At 40.5% G+C, this 21514-nt stretch overlaps 2 protein-coding genes across 13 annotated transcripts in view; both read left to right on the top strand.

Moving 5' to 3' along the window:
* The first annotated feature begins 347 nt into the window (after positions 1-347).
* septin3 (septin 3) lies at positions 348-13375 on the top strand. Of its 3 annotated transcripts, none has more exons than XM_020084321.2 (10): positions 348-504; positions 5664-6062; positions 6162-6290; positions 8215-8296; positions 8457-8594; positions 9127-9244; positions 10061-10156; positions 10377-10473; positions 10586-10637; positions 11107-13159. In XM_020084321.2, the coding sequence occupies exons 1-10, from the start codon at positions 444-446 to the stop codon at positions 11234-11236; spliced, it is 1302 nt and encodes a 433-aa protein (XP_019939880.1). In that variant the 5' UTR covers positions 348-443; the 3' UTR covers positions 11237-13159. The 3 variants fall into 3 exon arrangements, with proteins under 3 accessions (XP_019939880.1, XP_019939882.1, XP_019939881.1); XM_020084323.2 differs by lacking the exon at positions 348-504 and adding an exon at positions 727-885 and having other exon boundaries at positions 11107-13375; XM_020084322.2 differs by lacking the exon at positions 348-504 and adding an exon at positions 2800-2941.
* A 3847-nt stretch (positions 13376-17222) lies between these two features.
* The window catches only part of atf7ip (activating transcription factor 7 interacting protein), a 29759-nt gene continuing 25467 nt past the window's right edge, over positions 17223-21514 (top strand). For 2 of the 10 annotated variants that reach the window (XM_069529731.1, XM_069529727.1), the window contains exon 1: positions 19304-19446. The gene's annotated coding sequence lies outside the window, so the exon portion shown is untranslated. Of the gene's footprint in view, positions 19453-21514 lie in introns of all 10 variants that reach the window. The other 8 variants (XM_069529732.1, XM_069529728.1, XM_020084197.2 and 5 more) reach the window with 7 other exon arrangements.

Below are 21514 nucleotides of genomic sequence, written 5' to 3'. Positions count from 1 at the left end.
CTCAGCATGTACACACTCGACTCAAGACGTGTCTGGTGGCGCCTCAGACTCAGGAGGCCTCCCGACCTTGGCCTGCCCCTGCTGAGAGCACCACATCAAAAAAACATCTGTCAGATCACGAGGAAGCCACGGGGCGAAATAAAAACCACAAAGAGGTGAACCTCAGTGACATGTGGCTGAATCAAACAGATATTTTGGCCCCACCTGATCACCATAGCGTGCTCTCAAAGCTACTAGAACACCCCTCAGAGAAATGTGTTGTGAGCTGGCCCCCCTCTGCGGCTCGCTGCCCATTCAACTCAAACAGCTCTGGCAGCGGTTCAAAGGGGGTCTCTGACCTGCCGTTGCAGCCGCAGAGCAGAGTTTACCAGAGACCAGAGGAGACGACACCAGCAGCAGTAATCAACCAAGTGGATTACTCTCATGCAAACAGAGCTTTTATCATGGAGGAAGCAGAGGACCCTTATTACGTCACTATGTATTACCCAGGCTCAGTGTATGTGGGTGAGTACATACACATCCAAACCACTTTTACTCAGCAAAGTCAACAAACCCATCAGAGTATACACATGACAGGGACTCTTTCGTGTCTTGTGCTCTTAATCTGTGTCGAGTAGGAGTTCAATTATTTTCTAAGAGGGGGGCAGGAATTCAGATGAGGGGGTGGCCAAAGAGGAGAGCAGAGGGATTTAAGACGCCACTGCTTATCAGCAGAGTAACAGACGTGCTGTAGCGAGACGTGACGGCATCTGTTAGAAGACTCTATCAGAGTGAATATAGCACAAGGACATGCCAAAACAGCTCGCCATGCAAACAAGCAAACACAACAAAAACATGCAGAGAGGGGAACAGACTGGCGACAGGAGAGCAACTCAGAGATAAAGTGTGAGTACTGCCACACTGTGAGGAATCATTTTACCACAGCTACACTGCAAATACTGTGTAATTTCTCTAATTTAAATCCTGCTAAAATATCACAGGACAGAGATTAAAAACACACACAAGTATTAATAAGGTGTCTGCATCTCTCTAATGAGAATCATAGACCTATGATGAGGCCATTCACGGTATAATGACTCAGTGGTTTCCAGATTTAATGCATTTTTTAATATTACACCAGTGTCAGGCCTTTTTTGGTTTGTTAGTTGTTGGTATTTCCTCTCACCTTTAAATACTTTCATTTCAGATTATCCAAAAAGGTTAAAGTCTCAAATATACAAAGGTAACGATTAGAGAAAGGTCCGGAACAAAAAAGTGAACTTGTGCAGCAGAGCTTTGTTTTACTACTTTTCTTTCCCACAAATAATCTCAAGACTCTTCAAAGGTCCAGAGGAGGAATCACTGATATTTCCTCATAATATTTTACTAGTTCAAACTAATTCCACCTCAAACAGTAAAATGTAGCGTAAGCGATGGTGCATTATTAAGTAAAATATAAGAAGGAATAAGGTGAGCTTTACTTATCGTGAAGGAAATGTGTCTTAGACACACAGTATCTGCTGTTAATATTTATACTGGCTGTCCCTTTACACACACACATAGTACACATACTATTATTTGACAACACATTGCACACTGCCCTTCTGTAGGAGTGGGAGGCCTCACTATTACATGCACAGTGAAAATGCATTAGGAGCAAGACAAATACTTTTCTTCACTTTTAATACTCTAAGTACATTTAGCTGATAATATTTTTGAATGTAGGACCTTAACTTGTATTGGAGCTGGGATGAAACCACCAAACTTCTGGTAAGTGGACGACCTGTGCTAACTCCTGAGCCACTGCTGCCCACAAGCTGAGACCGACAGTTAGTTACACACTTCCTGTAGGAGATCGTACTCGCTCAACAAAGTTGCATTGTTCAAGAACAGGTGTTCAGGTTGGGTAGTGGGAATGAAAGCAGCACCCTTCTCTCTATTAAATATCAGTGAACCATCAAATTAATTTCAGTTTCGTAAAATAGGAAATATATAAATGAAATGTTAAAAACATGTGTGGGCTATGGCAGAAACCAGTAACTGCTTATTTAAAAATCCAAATAAAATAAAATACAAAACACACACATCACAATCATGAGAGAGAATCTCTGGAAGCCTTCAGTTGTCATGAAAACTGAAAAGATGTTGAGTTTGTCCAATTTGGGCTACTGTAAAAAACATTGGAGAGAACGACTCCTGATGTAAATATAAAGTATTTAAACATAAAGGGCTCATTCTAGAGTAGAGAAAACAACAATTTATACAATTTTGATGAAACACACTAGTTCTTTGCGCGGTGTCTTCCACCTGGGAGCTTTTCCTCCCCGCTGTTGCTGATGCTTGCTCGGTGTGGAACAAGTCGGATTTTGTCCTTTTTAAGATCTTGGACTTTTGTGCAGCACATTGAGACAACTGTTTGTTGTGATACCGTGCTATATAAATACATTTGATTGATTGATTGATTGATTGATTGAAAACATCATGAGGATTATATTATATTCAGTTTGTGCCTATAGATCCCTTTCACCTAAATCTTACTCACTGGAGCTTTCAGTAAGGGAGCAGAATACGTATTGTCTCTGTGCTTCAGTAAAGGATTCACGTCTTCCACTCTTACATGAAAACTTTGAATAATGGCTCCAGGTCAGACTGGTCGTTTTTTACCTAATGTAAAATATCCCCTGTAAATAATCCTGGGAAAACTTCCCTTTTTGGAACCGTTATACTGCGCATGCGCGCTGCATCTCCCCACTCCCTCTCCTCTTGTCGCCGTGGTAACGGAGGAGGGGGCTGAAGGGAGGAGAAGGACCGGAGCAGACTCATGACCGCAACTCCTCCGGTTTTCTCCGGTTACACGTCGTTCGTCGCGGGGGTCGCAGCAGCATCAGCTCGGTCAGTGAAGGAGAAGAAGAAGCTCGTCCTCACCTCCAGCACATTTCCACCGTCGGTTGAACGGGGGTCGGTGAGTGTGACGTCTTTACGTGCCGAGCCCACCGCCGCAGCTAGCAGCTAACGTGCGGCTGCTGCAGCTAGCGGCTGTTACACAGCATGGCTGCACAGAGACAATGGGGGCGACAGGCTGTGATGGAGACAACCAGTGTTTTCTATCAGAATACACACACGCTGCTTTCTGACACGGCGTGGCGTCTTTTCTCAGGGGAACAGGTTCCGTGTCTGCAGAGCATCAGCAGCCGGTGTCTGTCTCAGTCCTGTGTGTCTCTGCAGCGGGACACGAACGATGCTCTCATTCTGTTCATGTGTGAATGTACATGTGAAGCAGGGAGGGTTTAGAAAGTGTGAGATAAGGTGAGGTCAGACTGGTGCACGGATGTAAAGGACAGGAATATAAATGTGTTAAGTATGGCTGCAGCTTATGTTTATTCTCATGGTCAATAAACCTGGCAATCATTTACTCCTAAATGAGAAGAACATTTCCATCACAATATTCCTGAGCACCTCAAATGTCTTGTTTTGTCCAGTCAACAGTCCAGACCCTAAAATATACAGTTGAATGTATGTGGATACAGAAGAAACTCACATTGGAGTCATCAAGTTATTGACGTTTTTACCTCAAATATGAAGTAAACAAAGATTCAAGAAGACACATAGCATAGCAGAGCCCATTCCTCCACCAAGGCCCATAGATATCACATTCACAGTATCTGTCCTCTAAATAGGCCTGATTGTCTCCTTGAAGCTCCATGAATTATTCGCCGGGAGGTTGTTAAAAAAAAACATGCATCTTACAATGTTAAATCAAGTGATTAAAGAAAATCCTAATTCTGCCTCTTGGCTCATGTCCCATCCCTCCACCAAGTTTCATGGAAATCCACCCCGTGGTTTCAGTGTTGTCCTGCTGACAAACAAATGGACAGGGGCAAAGACATAACCTCATTGGCAGAGGTTATTATCAAACAGTTGCTCATGGACTAACCCAAACTAAATGTTGCAGCTCTAGTGTCAAGACTGAAATTTAAAGCCTTGGTTCTCATCAGGAATAAATAGAACATTATCTACAGTAACATTGTTACTGACAATAAATGACAAATAGGCTAAATTCAATACTCTAACTTGAATGAATGTTGAATAATAGCTGCTCTTTGAAACAGATTTCTTTTACACAAATTTTTTTTGTGGTCATTTTGCATTTGTGGTGGTATTGTGTCTCCTGGTGGACGTATCATGTCTGTTTGTGGTTGTACCATGTCCATTTGAGGTTGCTTTGAGTCTCTGTGATTGTATCCTGTCTCTTTGTGGTCGTATTATGTCTGTTTGTGATTGTATCCTGTCTCTTTGAGGTCGTATTATGTCTGTTTGTGGTTGTATCCTGTCTCTTTGTGGTCGTATTATGTCTGTTTGTGGTTGTATCCTGTCTCTTTGTGGTCGTATTATGTCTGTTTGTGATCGTATCCTGTCTCTTTGTGGTCGTATTATGTCTGTTTGTGGTTGTATCCTGTCTCTTTGTGGTTGCTTTGAGTCTCTGTGGGTGTATCGTGCCTCTCTGTGGATGTTTTGTGTCTGCTTGTGTTTGTGTTTTCAGGTTGATTTGAGTCTTTTTAGTTGTATTGTGTCTCTCTGTTTGTTTTGCATTATATTGTGGTTGTTGATGTGACTTTCCAACAAGACGTTGTAGACAGTCCCTTCATGCGGGGGTGGGTGGGGGGGTGCAGTGAGCACAGCTGAAGGTCTGCTGTAGTGAATCGAAGTGACAGCCATTTCTTCAGTGACCTGTATGATCTGTATCTATGACTGTGGCTTGGCTACGCTGACTTAGAGCGTGGCAGCAGGCGGTTCCATGTGTAGACCCTGGAGGGCCGAGGCTCTGCACAACCTGCCTTGGCCTCACGTCTGATACTGTTACCATCTGTCTGCACCGTTTGCTTCACTTCAGGAGCTGATTCAGAAAAAATACTGTGGTGTCAAAGGCACCAAACGGGAGTGTTGGACTTTTTTTGTGCAGGTTTTCTTAGAACAGTTGACTTATTATGAGAATAGTTGCTGAAAATGTATCTGCTGATTGAATATTTGATTAATTGATTTGTTGCAGTTCTACTGATCACAGTCTGAAGAAGTTACACACAGAGATGCACCAATCTGAAATGTTTCTTCTAAGACTCATACTTAAACTCTGGGTATCTGCCAATACTGTGACGAAGATATGTTCTTATCACACAGTTGCAGTTATAATTGTAATTTCTCTCTGTAAATTATATAACGCAGACAGTGAATAAAGTTAATAATTATCGGCCTATAATTTTCATCAATAGCAATATAATTAAAGTCAAATATATATCAATGTAATGCTTATGCAAACCTTAGTTTTTAAAAGAAATGTATTGGTTGATACTTTAAAGTTTGAACTTAAAAGAAAGCAATTGGTTGCCAAATGAGCTGATACCGGAACTTCAATGATGTTGTTGAGACAGTTGAAGAAATGTGATTAGATCTTCACCAATCTTATATTTATACAAAAAATCAACAGCATCTATTTTTAGAAACAAGGAACGTACATGAGAGCACGTGTATTATTGTAATTTTAAGCCAACTGCAACAACCCACTTCTTAAATGTAGAGCGTAAAGGGAGGAGAGGCCTAACCCGCTCTTCTGACCTACTTCTACTAATGAAGCAGATTTTTCTGGTCATGAAAAAGTCCTATTATTGTCTTCTCTATTTTCTCCATAGACATGTCAGACGTAGTTCCTCCAGAAGTGAGACCTAAACCTGCCGTCCCTGCCAAGCCCCCAAATGTGGGGGCTCCTTCCCCCTCGAGCCCCTTCCCACCCCAGGGGCCGGGCATCGGAGGAGGCGTCGGCGTCCCTGCTCCCCTACCAAGTGGTATTCCAGTCCCAATTGGGAGTCATGCCTCCGGAGCCAGTCATGGTATTGGCCATGGCGTGGGCCACGGTGCCGGCAATAGTGGGGGTCACGCTGCAGCGCACAGCGGAGGTCATGGCCACACTGGCTCCCATAGCTCTGGTGGGGGGTCCACACTGCTGGGATACATTGGCATCGACACCATCATTGAGCAGATGAGGAAGAAAACCATGAAGACAGGATTTGACTTCAACATCATGGTAGTCGGTAAGGCACAGTGGGATTTGTCTCTGGATCTTCTCTTACACCTGCACAGTTTCAGCGTCTCATTTTCTCTCACATGTGTGGCCCTCCCTCTCGTCTCAGGTCACAGCGGTCTGGGAAAGTCGACTCTTGTCAACACCTTATTCAAGTCCCAGGTGAGCAGGAGGAGCGCAGGATGGTCCCGTGATGACAAGATACCCAAAACTGTGGAGATCAAATCAGTGTCTCATGGTGAGTAAAGAGAGAGAGAGAGAGATTCACAAGATTTGTGTGTGTGGAGATTTGTGAAAACGCAATCCAATTTGTTTCTTATCATATTTGTAAACATGTAATAGAATCTGTAAATGCATATAGGAATCTGCAATGAGGTATGCAAGTAGGCTAAGTCAAAGCATTCCAAGGGACATACACGAGGGGTCCCCTGAATTCCCTCTTTCTTGTAGGTGGCCGTTGGTTGAGTAAAAATGGAGAACCTCTACATAAAGGCACGGCTGTTGACATCAGCTGTGATTTATAGCATTTGGTAGAATGAAATTATGATCATTGAGATTCTGCAATGTTATTTGTTTAAAGTCCATCATGACTAAAACACTGACTTCTTCATGACAGATAGAATGTAGTCATCTGTCGGTACAGATTGTTCCTGACCTACCGAGTCCCTCTGGATTGTTGACAGCTTTAACTTGATGGAAATGAGTCAGTCCTGGGAGTAACACAGGTGCATCAGAAAGTCTTTTCATTTTTTTATTCTTTCTCAGAGTGTAGACTTTAATCCAGCAAGTCTACGTTTGTCTTCCATTTCCATAAATTAAAAAAAATAGGACATTTCAAATGAAAAACACATTTTGCAGTTGGTAAAAGGAGGTTTGACAGAGTGTTTTATAGATTTAAGCTTTGTTAGTTTATTTTGTCTAATAAGAGTTAGACTTTTCATAACGGTGAATTTAAAGCCTAAAATGGTTTATTGACAGTGGTGTGATGAATTTTCCTCATAAAACGTGTTTCTGAAATTCTTCCATGACAAACAGGCTTCCTGCTGGAATAAACTGAGCAGCAACAGTCAGAGTGAATTAACTCGGGGTCATTGTTTAATGATCCATTTTAAAGTCATTGTGTGTCACATTTAAAAACTATTCTGACAGTGGCACCCCTCCCCCAATGTGACACTTTGGCAGACAGCTTTGTACGACATTTAAGAAATCAGTTGGTGACTGTTGATTGTGTCACACAGTGTTGTGCTTATCATGACATCCGGGACTGCTAATGGGACAGATCTGGCATTCCAGTTCGGGAGAGATTGAACTAATTTTATTGTTTATTATATTGCTTTGGCGCTCATGCCCCCCCCCAGGGGTCTAGACACTAGTGGTGGTTGATGGAATAGAGAGAACGTGCTGAAGATCTGAGTGTGATGATGAGTGGAGTGGAGGTGAAGGGGGAGGAGGAAGGTTGCACATAATCACTGAAATCACAGCTAATCGCAATAAAGAGTGGACAGACAACAACAAGATGATTGGCTGATTGTGGCGAATTCTGATTGGACTAATGAAAACACCTACAGTCAGCCGACTAGAAAAAAACGAGGCGATCCAAAGAGAGAATTGTGAGTAAATGAGTCATAGAGTCGACTTACGCTGAGCTTAATTTACATACAGTATGTCCTTGATGAGTTATCAGAGTGGTGGTGATGTGTCAAACCCTTGGACTGGACTGGACTCAGTGTTTGGCTGCTACTGTTTTCACGATCATACACACACACTGCCTTATTGGGCCTTGGTGGATGTATGCACTCTACTGAGAGCCATTCTAGTGTTTGTCTTGTTTGTTTGTTAGCAGGATTACGCAAAAACTACTCAACCAATTTCCATTAAATGTTGTGGAGGGGTGGGGCAATGACTCAAGGAAGATTTGGTGTGGATCTGGATCAGGGGGCAGATCCGTGTTTCGAGGACTGTTATTTATGAGTGTTTGGTGCGGATCCAAATTAGAAAACTGGATCTAGTGAATTTAAATATGGGTTCACGAGGGGACTGTTGGGCCTTGGCAGAGTGTGTGCACTGTGCACTCTGAGTGTCTTTGTAGTTTTTCATTGTGTGGACATTTCCATTATCAAATACACATTAAATACAGATTAATGAGTTTTCTTTTTTTCCAGTCATTGAGGAGGGTGGAGTGAAGATGAAGCTGACACTCGTTGACACGCCAGGCTTTGGGGACCAAATCAACAATGACAACTGGTGGGTTTTTAAACTCCTGGATCAATAAAGCCTGATAAATATCTTCATTATTAACTACTTTTCTGCAAAAAATGTTTTATATTTAGTCCAATTTCCCCCAAAAGACTTTCTCAACTAACATTTTTTCTCCCACGCTCACTTGTTTCTCTTGTATTTGAAGCTGGGAGCCCATTTTCAAGTACATCAACGAGCAGTATGAGAAGTTCCTAAAGGAGGAAGTCAACATCACCAGGAAAAAACGCATCCCCGACTTCAGGGTGCACTGCTGTCTCTACTTCATCTCCCCAACTGGACACTCGTGAGTTGAATAAAGAGATGAGTAAAGTGATCAGTCAGACCAACTGCAGACCCACACACACACACACACATTAATTCCCATCAGTAAAGCCTGATGACATTAGTGCTGCTTTATATTACAGCCAACACATACCTCTATGTCTCCTCTGAACACTTGACAATTAGCTGTGGCTGACAGCTGTTAAATTGCTTTTTAATGGATGAACGGATACAGTCTGTTGTGTGTTATGGCCGCTGTATATGATCCTTCTTAGCCGGGAGTAATCGAGACAGACAGGACGTTTTGTGTGCAGTCAAACAAGAACTGCGACGTAACCTTTCTGCAGTTATAAGCCCAACTCTTCCAAAGCATTCGCACTGGAAATATTTTGTAATTGCTATAAGACCAGGGAAAGGTATGAGAGATGACTAATAAAATCCCTGTGCCTCCCTCTGCTATTTGTTACCCTGCGTGCAAGCTCTCAAGAAGAATCAGGGTTCATAAATATACCCACCAACTCACTTCCCTGTCTCCTCTGTCATGTCTCTCTTAGTCTTCGGCAGCTAGACATCGAGTTCATGAAGCGCTTGAGTCACTCAGTCAACATTATCCCTGTCATTGCCAAAGCAGACACAATGACCATTGAGGAGCGACAGGATTTCAAACAGCGGGTGAGTTTAAGATTGTCCCAGTGAAGATGGAAATAAATTCGGCTTATTGCAGGGAAACTAGTTTCAGTGTAAACATCGTCTGATATGTAAACGAGAAAAGTCAGCATAGAAATAACTCAAATTACCTTATACGATATGAAATGAATAGCTACAGAGAATAATCACCTATTGCTACAGTTCCCCTCCGCTCTACAGAATTTCGTAGCGTCTATTAACTCTTTGAGTTTTACTGGTCAAGACTTAAACCAATTTCAGAATAGAGTGAACATTAGATTTAGTTTTTTCAGTTGGCGAGAAAAATTAATCCAATTAAATGTTGATGTTACTCTGCATCCACTGGATGTTTAAACAAGCCTTTGTTTATTCATCATATTGACTTAACAAGGTGATGATATGTCAATCCTGTGTTTTCAGCTGGTTTTCACTGCCCTCATGTGGACAAAAATATCATTTAATCCAAGTTTTAAAATATAGTTCAGATGATCTTTATAATATATGTTTGTTTTGTGTATGTATAGAATATCAAGATATCAGATATAACTTATTGGATTCATTAATTCAGAGTTTCGTTTGATTTAACGACACATGTCAGATGTGTTTGGACCTTCTTGCACTTAAATCTGTTCTAAAGCGCTTCACTAAGGGCGAATCAAAATAACAAATGAACAAAATATCAAAGACAACCAACTAATACAATATCTTTATAATAATATGTTTAGAATCTAAGACAAATAGTGATAAAGCACATACAACTGTAGAAAGTAATGGGATGAAGGATGAAGATGTCGTGTTTTTTTCTGTTGTATCTTGCTGTAGGTAAGAAAGGAGTTGGAGATGAGTGGGATTGAGTTTTACCCACAGAAAGAGTTTGATGAGGACATGGAGGACAAGAGCGACAATGATAAGATCAGGGTAAGTGGTTCTTCTGCTGGTTCTGTCTCACGCTGTTGTCCCATGATTTTCTTCCAGACAATGACTCCTACCCCTCCCTTCTTCTCTCTCTCACCCTCATGCTCTGCTTCCTCTGAACATAATGTCAGGACTCAGGGAAATGTTGTGCGTTTGTTTCATTTCATGAACCTTGTGAGAAACTGTCTTCAGCACAATGAACAGTGTGAACGTTTGTCCACAGGAGGCGATGCCCTTCGCTGTGGTCGGCAGTGACAAAGAATATCAAGTGAATGGCAAACGGGTTCTGGGGAGGAAGACAGCATGGGGAATCGTGGAAGGTGGGTGACATGGGCTTTCTTAAGAAGTCCCATACAGTCAGGATATTGTTTGTCTAAGTAAAACACCTGAAATACAAGATATGACATTTGATTCTTTCTCTTTTTGTTGCAGTTGAAAATCCCAACCATTGTGAATTTGCTCAGCTGAGAGATTTCCTGATCAGGTAAGAAAAGGTGTTTTAAGTAGTAAGTATTGAAATCTTAAATTAAATTGATAAACTTGACAAAATGAGCAGTTAGACGCTATGACATTTGATAAGGATTTGACAGATTGACATTGGTCATATATATATATATATTTTTTTTTAAATCAATGATTCCTAAGATGACATCATCAAACCATTTTTTGCAAAAATAACTTAAACTTGATAATAAATAGCTATCAATATAGTTTGTGAGAGGATGTGAATTATACATTTTACACTTTTACAAATTCCCATAGTTTGAATTACTTTCTAAATCCAGTTCTTCTTTTGGAGTTGGCAGAATTTCAGCACTATATTCAACTAAAACATAAAATCACTTAACTATATTTCAGAAACACATGAACACAGATGCCTCCTTGTTCCAAATACATAAGAACCTAATAACATGCTCCCTCTGTGTTTGTGTTTGTGTATTCCTTTTTCTCAGGTCCCACCTCCAGGATCTGAAGGAGGTCACTCATAACATTCACTATGAAACTTACCGAGCCAAGAGACTGAACGAGAACGGAGGTCTACACCCCATATCCTCCAATGGCACCCAAGAAAGCAACCTGTAGTCAGTCAGTCAGTCAGTCAGGGGAAGAGTTGAGTGAAAATGAAGTTGTGCAATGATGCTGATAGATGAAGCCACAGAATAATATCATCACATAGATCTGTTAAAAATAGTGTCATTTAATTTTTCAAAAGCAATCCTGAAACATATCAAAACCCCTTTAGTTCAATTTCAGAGTCATTCCCCTGAATATTTGGATGAAATGTGATTCCCACCCAGAGATTTAGTGCCATTCTAAAAGGGAACATTTTATCTACTGCCAAAGTATTTTCATTCATCATTGTCTGGGTAGCATGAGCTTAGAAGGTGCCATGTTATTGTGTGTATAAGAGGCTTATTTTAAAGTTTTTGTGTTGTGTAGCAACTGATGTTTAAATTCAGGAAAATGATCTGCTTTGCTCTCAATATAAAAATCCTAATACCTGTGTAGCCAGTTGACTCTGTACTTAGGTGTTTTTTAATCCTCATTTAGCCACTGCTCATTTGAAGAAACCCTGTGGCTCTGTTGTCAGGACGACTTAACAAACAATACAAGCTCGGCTGTCTCCTTCTGTACTCAGATGCATTTTCTCTAATCAATGTTCCCTTGTGCTGTTTGATTTGATCATTTTGAAATAGTTTGAGCAGACCTGCGAGATATGACTAGAGACAGCTGCTACGTCAGGCACATGACATGCAGTCCTGTGAGCAGCAGTGTGTGTAATGCAGGACTCCACTGGTTGCATGACTGAGCTCACTCCAGATTCTGTGACTCCATGATTCACCACAATAGAGCAAAACACAAAGTGAAGGGTTTGGGACAGTACAGCTCAGGATACTCTGTTGCACCACAGTGAGCACACAGGACAGAGGAGTCGTCCAATGCATTTGTGCTGTGTTCTCCTGCATTAGTTGACTATGTGTTTTTACAGTGATGATAGAGAATAATTATACAACAAATCAGTTGTTTTATTATTATTCAATTTTCGTCAAACATTTTTCTGACGGACTAGAATGACCTATTTTACCACTTAAATTAACTTCATGCACCCGTTTTAATGTTGATTTAAAAGCCTGCAGTGATTAAGTTCAAATTATTTTATTCATATGAATAAATAGTATGGCTAATAAAAATCGAATTTCACATAACAACAATTGCCATATATAGTGCAAATGAATGACATTTTTTGCTCAAGTTTATTTTAGTTTGCTGATATGTGCCATGCAGAGTTTTACTGAACACAGCAGAGTTCTGACTCAGACACAAAGGACAGTATAGTGCCTGGTTTTGTATTGATGCCAGTTTAAACTTTCTCTTGTTCACCACTTGGTGGCAGCATTCTGTCGCATAAAAGTAGTGACTCAGCAAAACAACAAACAGGTTTTCAATGCAGCTTTGATTCATGCTGATTCAAAACTTATTTAACCTGATCTCATTTCCCAGTGATGTTAACAGAGTTTTGGTCCTTGGTTGCTGTCAGTACTATATCTCTCCAGATCCTTGTTTACATAAAGCTTTAAGCTTTAACCCAATGGTATGCACTCACACCGCAGGTTATAAACATGTTTACCAAATTTCCGCACAACATTGACACTTTTCTGCCATGAACCGTCTGCAGTAGAGCACAAAGGTGCCAAAACGATTCGTTATTTAATCTTTTCAATACCTATCAAGATTTAGTTTGTCGTTGAATTAATGATTTTATACAATCATACACGTTTGTGTGATTTTGACATGAAGTGTTGTGCTGCAACAAAAACATTGTAGTTGTCTGTGGTTTTAGTGCAGTCAAAGGATTTCAAGCAGACATTTGAAAGTGTTTATGTGTGCATGCGTGTATCCATGTTGCCTGTTTGCCTATACAGCCAATCTGTTCACATATCACTGCAACTTATCAACTATTTCTGAGTGTGTGACGTGTACATTAAATTGTTACATCATAAGTTAGAGCGCTGCTGTCTTAACTCGTGTAACTACACTGACGGCCCACCACCCACATATCACTCATCCCTTTGAATCAGTAGAACTTCACAGTGCACATTTGCTTAATAATCACACATTTAGAGATCATTTCAGGTGTCATAATGACTTATTTAAACATTAACGTTTTATTGTATTTATTCTTTATTTAATAAAAACACATTTCCATGTTTCTTGAAAGAATTGTTTCGATGAGTCTCTCAAAAATCATCAATTTAAATTAAGTATAATACAAACATTCACATCATACCATTGAAATGCTAGAATTAATATTTGTGATATTTTCCAGCAGTTATGATAAATATTTATCTCCGTTTTGGAGCTGTTGCATATATTTCAAATAAATAATGGTAATTATACATTTTAGGGAAAATAGCCCGTTCTGTGTTTGTGTCAAGGGAAATTACTCGTCTCCTGTTTGTGTGAGCTGGCCCACCACCTGCAAGGCCAGTCATGCCATTCAAGAAAATGACTTGTGATATCCACCATGAACTGCTTTAATGTGTACGGAATTCTTAATGAAGACATATATCAACAGGTTATTGTGGGTGTACAGCTCACAGCTGCCTGGATGCAGAAATATTTGCTATAAAATGTCATATATCTAAATAAAGATTCTTGTTGATTTTAATTGGATGCGCTCCACTGAATCAACAGCTTGTTGTGATGTAATCACATGATAGTGCATGTTTTTAGGATGAGGGTCATTATTCTGACCTCATCACTGCTTTCTAATGAGGAAGGATTGACATTAGGGAAGTATCTTTGTGTCAAGTCAAAAAATCCTCTTGACACTGGTATAGCTGCACAAACAGGGTGTTTTCACAACTGTGTGTTTGTGTGTGTGATAACTCGATAGGAAAATTACTTGGGAGGGTATCTCTCGATGATTGACTTTTGAGTGTCTCTCAATGGTTAACAATTTAAAAACATTGGGTTTTTGTTTTTACATCACATGATGTCATATGATAGGTAACGTGATTACAAAGTTAAAAAAAAGTAATGACAACATGCATGTCTATATGACATGACCCAAATCATATGGATGGATCGACACATTTTTCATGATCGTATTGTAGTAATGTCATCATGATGTCACAACTTTACAACCAACAACATCATAGACACGATCTACCTCTTATTTAGATTAACGAATCATCCATCATCATATAGTATAAATTATATCATTATGAAATGTCATAAGAGTTAGCATTGCATGATGGGTATTCAGTGTACAGATGCTTTTCATTACCTTTGTGCCAATATTTTTTTCTTTTGTGGTGTTCCACATGGTTCCATCTTTGGACCGATACATCTTTCTCCAAAACCATTTAAACCTTAAAGGGATAGTTCAGCGAGTCTCAGGGGTAAACAACATTTAGGCTTACAACATTTGTGAATGACGCCGTGTCAGGGCTTCCAGACACTTGGATGACAGCACACGAGCAGTATGGAGGCATTTTATATTTTTTTACTGTTGTGTTATTTCGGCTGAAGAAGGAATCCCCAGTTACATCAATTGTATTGTATTTGGCTGCAACACTGTTTACCCCTGAGACTCCAAAAGTGTTTTGTGGACTCAAACACTTCACTCACCCTTCCATCATCTGTTTTGGATTCAGAGCAATGTTTTCAGTTGAACAACGGATGGTTCCCTTTAAGTTGATGAGGTTTAGGTCACAGAGGTTCAGGCTCAGGAGTGAGTACCACTGTTTTGCATGATTGATAGTCAGGGCAGACATGGTGCTGTACTGAGGTCCAATGCATCAAATTGGCCTGCAATGTATCACAAGATCCCTCACTTCTCGTATTGGCAGTTTTTTTTAATGTGGCTCTTTTACAGAGCATCCAGTTCTGGAAATCAGACCTCAGAACTGGTTCTAAGGCATCAAGCAAACAGCATCCTTCTTTTAACCAAAGGTCTTTATGCCACGTAGCCATCAGATCTCAGGCTTCAAGCTTGGGTGTCTGTTAGCGTTAGGTAACACAGGTCAAACCATAGAGACTGTACGTAAAGATGGATGACATGACTGCTCCTCAAAAGTGACGCCAAAGCGTCTTGATTGCCACCTGGTGGCTGGCTGCAGTTCAAGTCATAAACACCTCCTCCTCCTCCATGTTAGTGGATGGGACATGGACAAAAATAAAAAGTTTAAGTACATGTCAAATTATTTTCCCAGTTTCTGACATTGTAGGTAGTTCTTATCACAATGATGTGTTAGAATGCTCATTTTTTCCACTAACTTTGGTTTTAATTAATTATTTGATGCTAAAATAATGGGGAGAAACATTGTGATTGACAGACGCATGTGTAACATTCTCAGAGCTCCAAACCCCAATCGCTACTCTGCAGATGATGCCTCCAAATGCGTGAGATGGTAGTTTGGCTTAAATTGTGAGAAAGTGGAGACATATAATCATCTTAATTTCTATGGTTCAAATGCTGCAGCTGGCTTTCCCCATTTCCAGCCACAATATTGCTAAATAAAATGCTAAATACCCTGAAAGTAGCTTTGAATCTGCATGATCCAAAGGGGACACACCTTTTGCCATTAAAAAAAAAACTATCGCCTTTACCTTTCCATTAATATCGCTCCAGCCCTCCAGGAGAAACCTTTTACATTTTAGCCACATGTAGGCTAAGAGTAGGAAAACCAAACCACCTGAAACGCTTTGTATTCTAAGGAAATAATTCTTTGAAAGAAGTTCAGGTGTTGAATTTTAAAATTTTCCATGTTTTAGTGTAGCTGAGAACCAAAAAGAGGGAGAGAAACTGTGGCCATTTTCTTTTAAATAACCAAAATATCTCATTCTTGTGCAACATAGTTATGCCGACGTGTGTGTTATCATGAAGCATCTTACCAAACACTTTTTTTCAGTGTCATGAAAAAACAACAAAAAATTCCAACCATTGCCTCTAGATGTCACTAAACCAAGTCATTCTTGGCATTTCTGTCTATTAGCATTTCAGACTGTGTGAACCTATTTCTATCGGTCTATTTTTTACAAAACTGTTATTATTTCTTTAATTTGCCACAACACTAGTCTTGCTTATTATGTGTAATAGAGTATCCCGGCTGTTTTTTAAAATTTATTTATCAACCTTAAATTACTTTCTGGTAAAATGGATGAGGTAAAAATGATGGTGAGTAAAAGTGACACATTCATTTAAGTCCAAGTTTGAGAGATCAAGTCAAATGTTAAGACATGATACGTTCAGAAGTGGCACAGATCCACTGGAGACAGAAATGAAATAAAAAATCATTTCAGCCCTAAACAAACAATGAAGACACTGCTCAAGGTTTGGAACAGAATGGAATAACAGACATTTTATTTATTTCTGTATGTCCATTCAAGTCTTTGTCTTTCACTGGGAAGAATGCTGTTTATTTTGGCAGTCTAGCGGGAGGCTTTCTTTTTCAACTTGTTAGACTTAATTCGGAGAAGTGCAACATACATATATATACAATTTTATTTTATTTTTTTCTGTGTCATGCCAATGCATTTGGTCCATTGCATTCTGGGATCACAAGACACAAAGTTAACAAAACATCTTCTGGTACTACAAATACAAATTTTGAAAGAATAAAAAGACACACACATAAAGAGAAAGAAAAGTCAATAGAAATCCCCAGTGAACGTATCACATACAGTACTATTAAATTGACTTGAGAAAGAGTTTCCTCTTCTTCTTCCAGGCTTTCTCGAGATAACTAGCTACTTTTCATGTTTCGTACGTACACAGCTATGTCTTTCTTTGCGCGTCCTCCACATTCACAAACATCGCTGCCTTTATTATTTTTTCACAGCTCCTAAATGGACATGCACTGTTTTCCATTTTCACTGTTGTGCCCTCTGCTGTCCTGGTGGGGAAATTATTTAATTTGCTAGTAAACTTGCTACTTTTTTCTTGAAATATGGCGTTTTCTTGCTCTCATTGAAAGCCCTGATATACATAGTAACATCCAGCATTATTTTGCTGTTGTTAAACATTGCCTGTAGTTTTGTGGTGTGACTCTCTCAGTTGACTCTGCTCTTATCAGTAGCCTTTCAGCCGATTGATTATGTTGAACTTAAAGTGAGGGCGGCCTGTCTCTCAGCTGGCTGCTCAGCATGGCTAATTTTTGTGTAAGATTTCTCCTTATTCTTCACTTCAACCTTTTTCCTTTTCCTACCAAAAGCAAAAACTTGGCACAGCCACTTGATCTCAGACACTCTCTTATATTCTGATTGTACAACAATATTTTTTACATTCATTGCTAACACATGGAATAGAGAACTGAAACTAAAATTTCTCGTGCAAGCCTCTGTGCATGTCAGCTGGCAATCAACTGTGGTCTTATAAATTAGTAAATGTGAGGCGATATACTGTTAATTCAAATCAGTTGTTTGAGCAGTCTGCCTTTAGCTCGATTAGACAGGGAAAATCGCTTTAGTTAATGTTTGGTAAACACGCTACCTATGTTGTACACAACATCACACTGTTGATTTTATTAAAAATGTATATGCAAATTCTTCTTCGACCGTTGCGATAAATGTCTTTCCTTGTTTTGTTTTTTTCGTGATTTACTGACGATTCGGAAAAGCAGACGATAAAAAAACACACTTGGGGTTTTGAAGCAGTTCCTGTTGTATCATTGGTCTTCAGGCTGTTTCTTGTGATTATCTCGCTGTATTGTCTGTGATCTGCAAAAAGCTGTCATATTGAGAAATGCACATTGCCATTGATTTCATGGAAGAACTGCATTACAGCGTATCCTGGCTGGATTGCACTACTGGTGTAGGTTACAAGAGCTACTCTAGCGTCCTTCTATTAGAACTGCTCTCCAGACCTTGTCTGATGTGTGTGCAGTGAACGAGGGGAGAGAAGAAGAGCACAGGGTAAGGGAGCACACGGCTCTCCTACCAACTCCCACTCCTGATCACATGGATGTTTATTTCATGTTATGAGCACACAACATGTAAGAGCACTAGCCATGATGACACAGACCACAGTGGGAGCTCATGCTATCCCTGTGGACAGGATCATACATATCTCTCTCGAAGATCACAGCCATGACCATGATGAGCCCTCTAGTGGCCAGCTGGGGAACGACACGTTCCATGCTGACAAGTGGGTTAACAAAATGGCTGACACGTTTAATGTTACATGTCAGGAGACAACTATAGATAATAAGCTGTTCATTAATGTAATGGGGTTTTTCAGGAGGTTGAAAATGACAGATCATCTTATCTTGTTATGAGAATCCATTAATACAAGTGTAACAAGCAAATAAGTGGTGCTGTAAAATCAAACTAAAATGTATTATACATTATAATTTGAATTATTTATATCGCAGGCTCATTAAAAAGGTTTGTATTCTCCCTATAACCTTTGGTTTGTCTGTTTCTAGTCTCAAGCGAGACAGTTTTTTTTTTACATCATCATTAAAGCCAAACCATCACAGGAAACTGAGATGTTGTCTGTAGTGGGTCACAGACAGGACCCGGCTCACACAGCAACAATGAGACGCTACAGACCCACACTGACGCCAGTGTCTGTGGGGAAGTTTGCAGATACCGATTATTCAGTCTGTTGTTGCTCTGGCTCCTCCTCCTCCGTCTAACCCCTCCCCCCTCAGCCCCGGTTCTCTGTCGGCCGTGGAGGAATCGAACACCCCTCCCTCTCCGTGTTAATGGTCCCTACTCCGAACCGTCGCCTGGTTGCGGTTGTGTCCTCCACGCTGCAGTTCGGCTACACCAGGCTGAGGTGCTGCTGCAGCCTGAACCACACTCGTGTCTGCCCGGCTCGGTCCACACGCACCGATCAAACCCGTCCTGGAGCAGTGCATACCTACCTTACCGCCTCCAGCCTGCGGAGAGACCGAGAGGAGAGACTTGGGTTTGGATCGCGACGGCTGATCGAAGCAACTGCTCTGCGTCTGTGAACTCGCCTCCCCCCTTCCTCCTCCTGCCGCCGCCGCCGCCGCCACCGACGCTGACGTACGTCCGTGGTGCATATTTTGAGTACGAAAGGAGGAGGAGTCTGTCTGTGAGCGCAAGGAGAGAGCAGCTGCCGTGGATGCACCACTACACAGTTGTGTCGCGGTTCAGCTCACTAGTTTTCCCGGTGTTTTTCGATCCGGTGGATTTGATGCCTCGCTGATTCCACATCCGGCCCGCCACGGTTCACAGCACAGCAGCGGTTTGCGGAGCAGGAGGAGCCCGACGTCACAACCTGATAATCGCGGGAACGTCGCTCGGCTACGCGGTAGGTCGAGGTATTGCAGCTAGCATGCTAGTCATGTAGCTCTCACTTGCCATTTTATTTCACCTTAAACAGAGAATATACTTTTTTCAATCTTGGCTCATAAATGTAAACATGTGGCTATGAATGAATTAAAAGTTTAGTTTTTGTCTGTTTTTGGTACAGTTTGTACAGCTGGCCCACACTGGTTGAGATTTTAGCAAGTGCAGAAAGTGATGTTGGCTAACACTTGCAATGTTAGCTTAACGACTACTGCAAAAGTGAATACAAAGTTTGTAAATATGTTAAATCAATGTTTTCCCCCGATTCCTACTTTAAAAAAGATTTGCACAAGCAGATCTGTCATCGCTCTGTAAATTCTGCTGCTGTGGAAGTTGTTTCCTGAGTATCGCAACTACAGAAATTGGGCTTACAAAATATCTGGATTGCCAATTAGGTATAAATTCTTATTGATATTACATGAAAAATCGCATTATGGTATTTTCTTATTATTACGCTGGTACGGTGCACATTGATTTTTTTTGTTTAATGTTAAAAATGAAATAACTCGCACATAACTTCTCTTCAAATGTGACACCACTTGATTGTCATGTGGTTGAAGAATGATGCACACAAAAACATACACAACCCACGTGAACGTAAAGAGAAAGCCACTCCAGGCCTTTGTCTGCTCAGGTGTGAGAAACCCTCACACCACTCATGTTGGCTACAGTCTCTACTTTCCTCATGTAATTCAGTGATTTCCTCGTTAAGCGACTGGTAAAGTATGTTTGGGGTTTCGATGTATTTGTTCCTCGCTAAAGTTTCCGAAGTGGCCCATCCCTACCAAGTGGATGAAGCGGCCATGTTGTGTTGTGCACATCCAGCTTACTGCAGAGGTGTCGAATTGGAGGAGGGGCATGAAGGGAGATAGGTTTTGATTAAAAGTAGTTTTCACTGTGAAAATATGAAAGTAGGCTGTGTGGAAAATAATACATTTGTTTTATTACTTAATGATCACCCTTGATGGAGCTTTACTGAAGACTTTTGCTTGATTTAAATACTTCTGTGGTTTGAAGCAAATTATGAGAGAGAGAGAATGCCCTGATTGAAAATCATTTCTAAATGTGGACCTGAATAGCAAAGAATACAAAAATGATCAGAAGTGATGAATCTGCTGCATTCACTTTAATACAGCTTAAACCCCCCTCTTGGTGTAAAGTGGTACAGTCCAGTAATTTTCCATGTGCCACACTGCCCTAGGATGTGGGTGTGGCTTAATGTCAGTGGTAATAGAGGAGTTCAGTTGTCATGTAGGTTTCTAAAAGAGAAATAAAGTCTGGATCCTTTTTGATTCATGTAAAGTGACGCACAGATATCTGACCAATGTTTGTTTTTTTCAACCTGAGAGGGATCATTCTGTCACAGTTCTCACAATCTCAGGCAGTCTGCAGAAACTGAACATTTTAAAAAGTTCACTTTATTTAGTGAATAGAAAAGTGAGGTGTTTAAGGTTTGCATTTACCTCATGGATTATGGTACAACCCTCTTTCTAGTTTCACCTCCCCCTTCACCCAGTGGGAGCGCTCACATTGTGCTCTTGTAATTCATTACACAGTCTGCTCTTTTCTCTGCTGAAGAGGAAGGAGCCTTGAGAGGCTCCACCCACATTTTTCGAGAAGCATTCGTGTAGATGTTAGGATTTTTTTTCTCATTGGCTAAAGCTTGTATACAGGATAGTTGAGAACTTCCTATTGATTGTTCACCTTTAACAACTATTTGCAGAGCTTTGCTCTTTAAATTGATAAATGAGGATGTAGGAAATATTAAGGTTCTCTTTGGCAATAGTTTAAAAGCAAGACCTCCAAATGTCCTCCACCTGGAGAACAATAACAGTGCATGTTCTTGTTTGTGGGATTCTCTCAATCCTGCTTTAAACATGTTTGTTGCAGAGCGTTTGTCAGTTCAGTGCAAAGTGTTGATCCACAACACTCCATGGGTTCATTAGAAGTAACATAATCTGTGTTAAATCAGCTATACATGCTAATGGTGAATTCTGCCACACAGCTGAGATGCTTGTGACTCCTAGCAGTTCA

This window comes from Paralichthys olivaceus, chromosome 8 (genome assembly GCF_024713975.1).
Source record: "Paralichthys olivaceus isolate ysfri-2021 chromosome 8, ASM2471397v2, whole genome shotgun sequence".
NCBI lineage: Eukaryota > Metazoa > Chordata > Actinopteri > Pleuronectiformes > Paralichthyidae > Paralichthys > Paralichthys olivaceus.
This window is presented reverse-complemented; position numbering and strand designations above follow the sequence as displayed.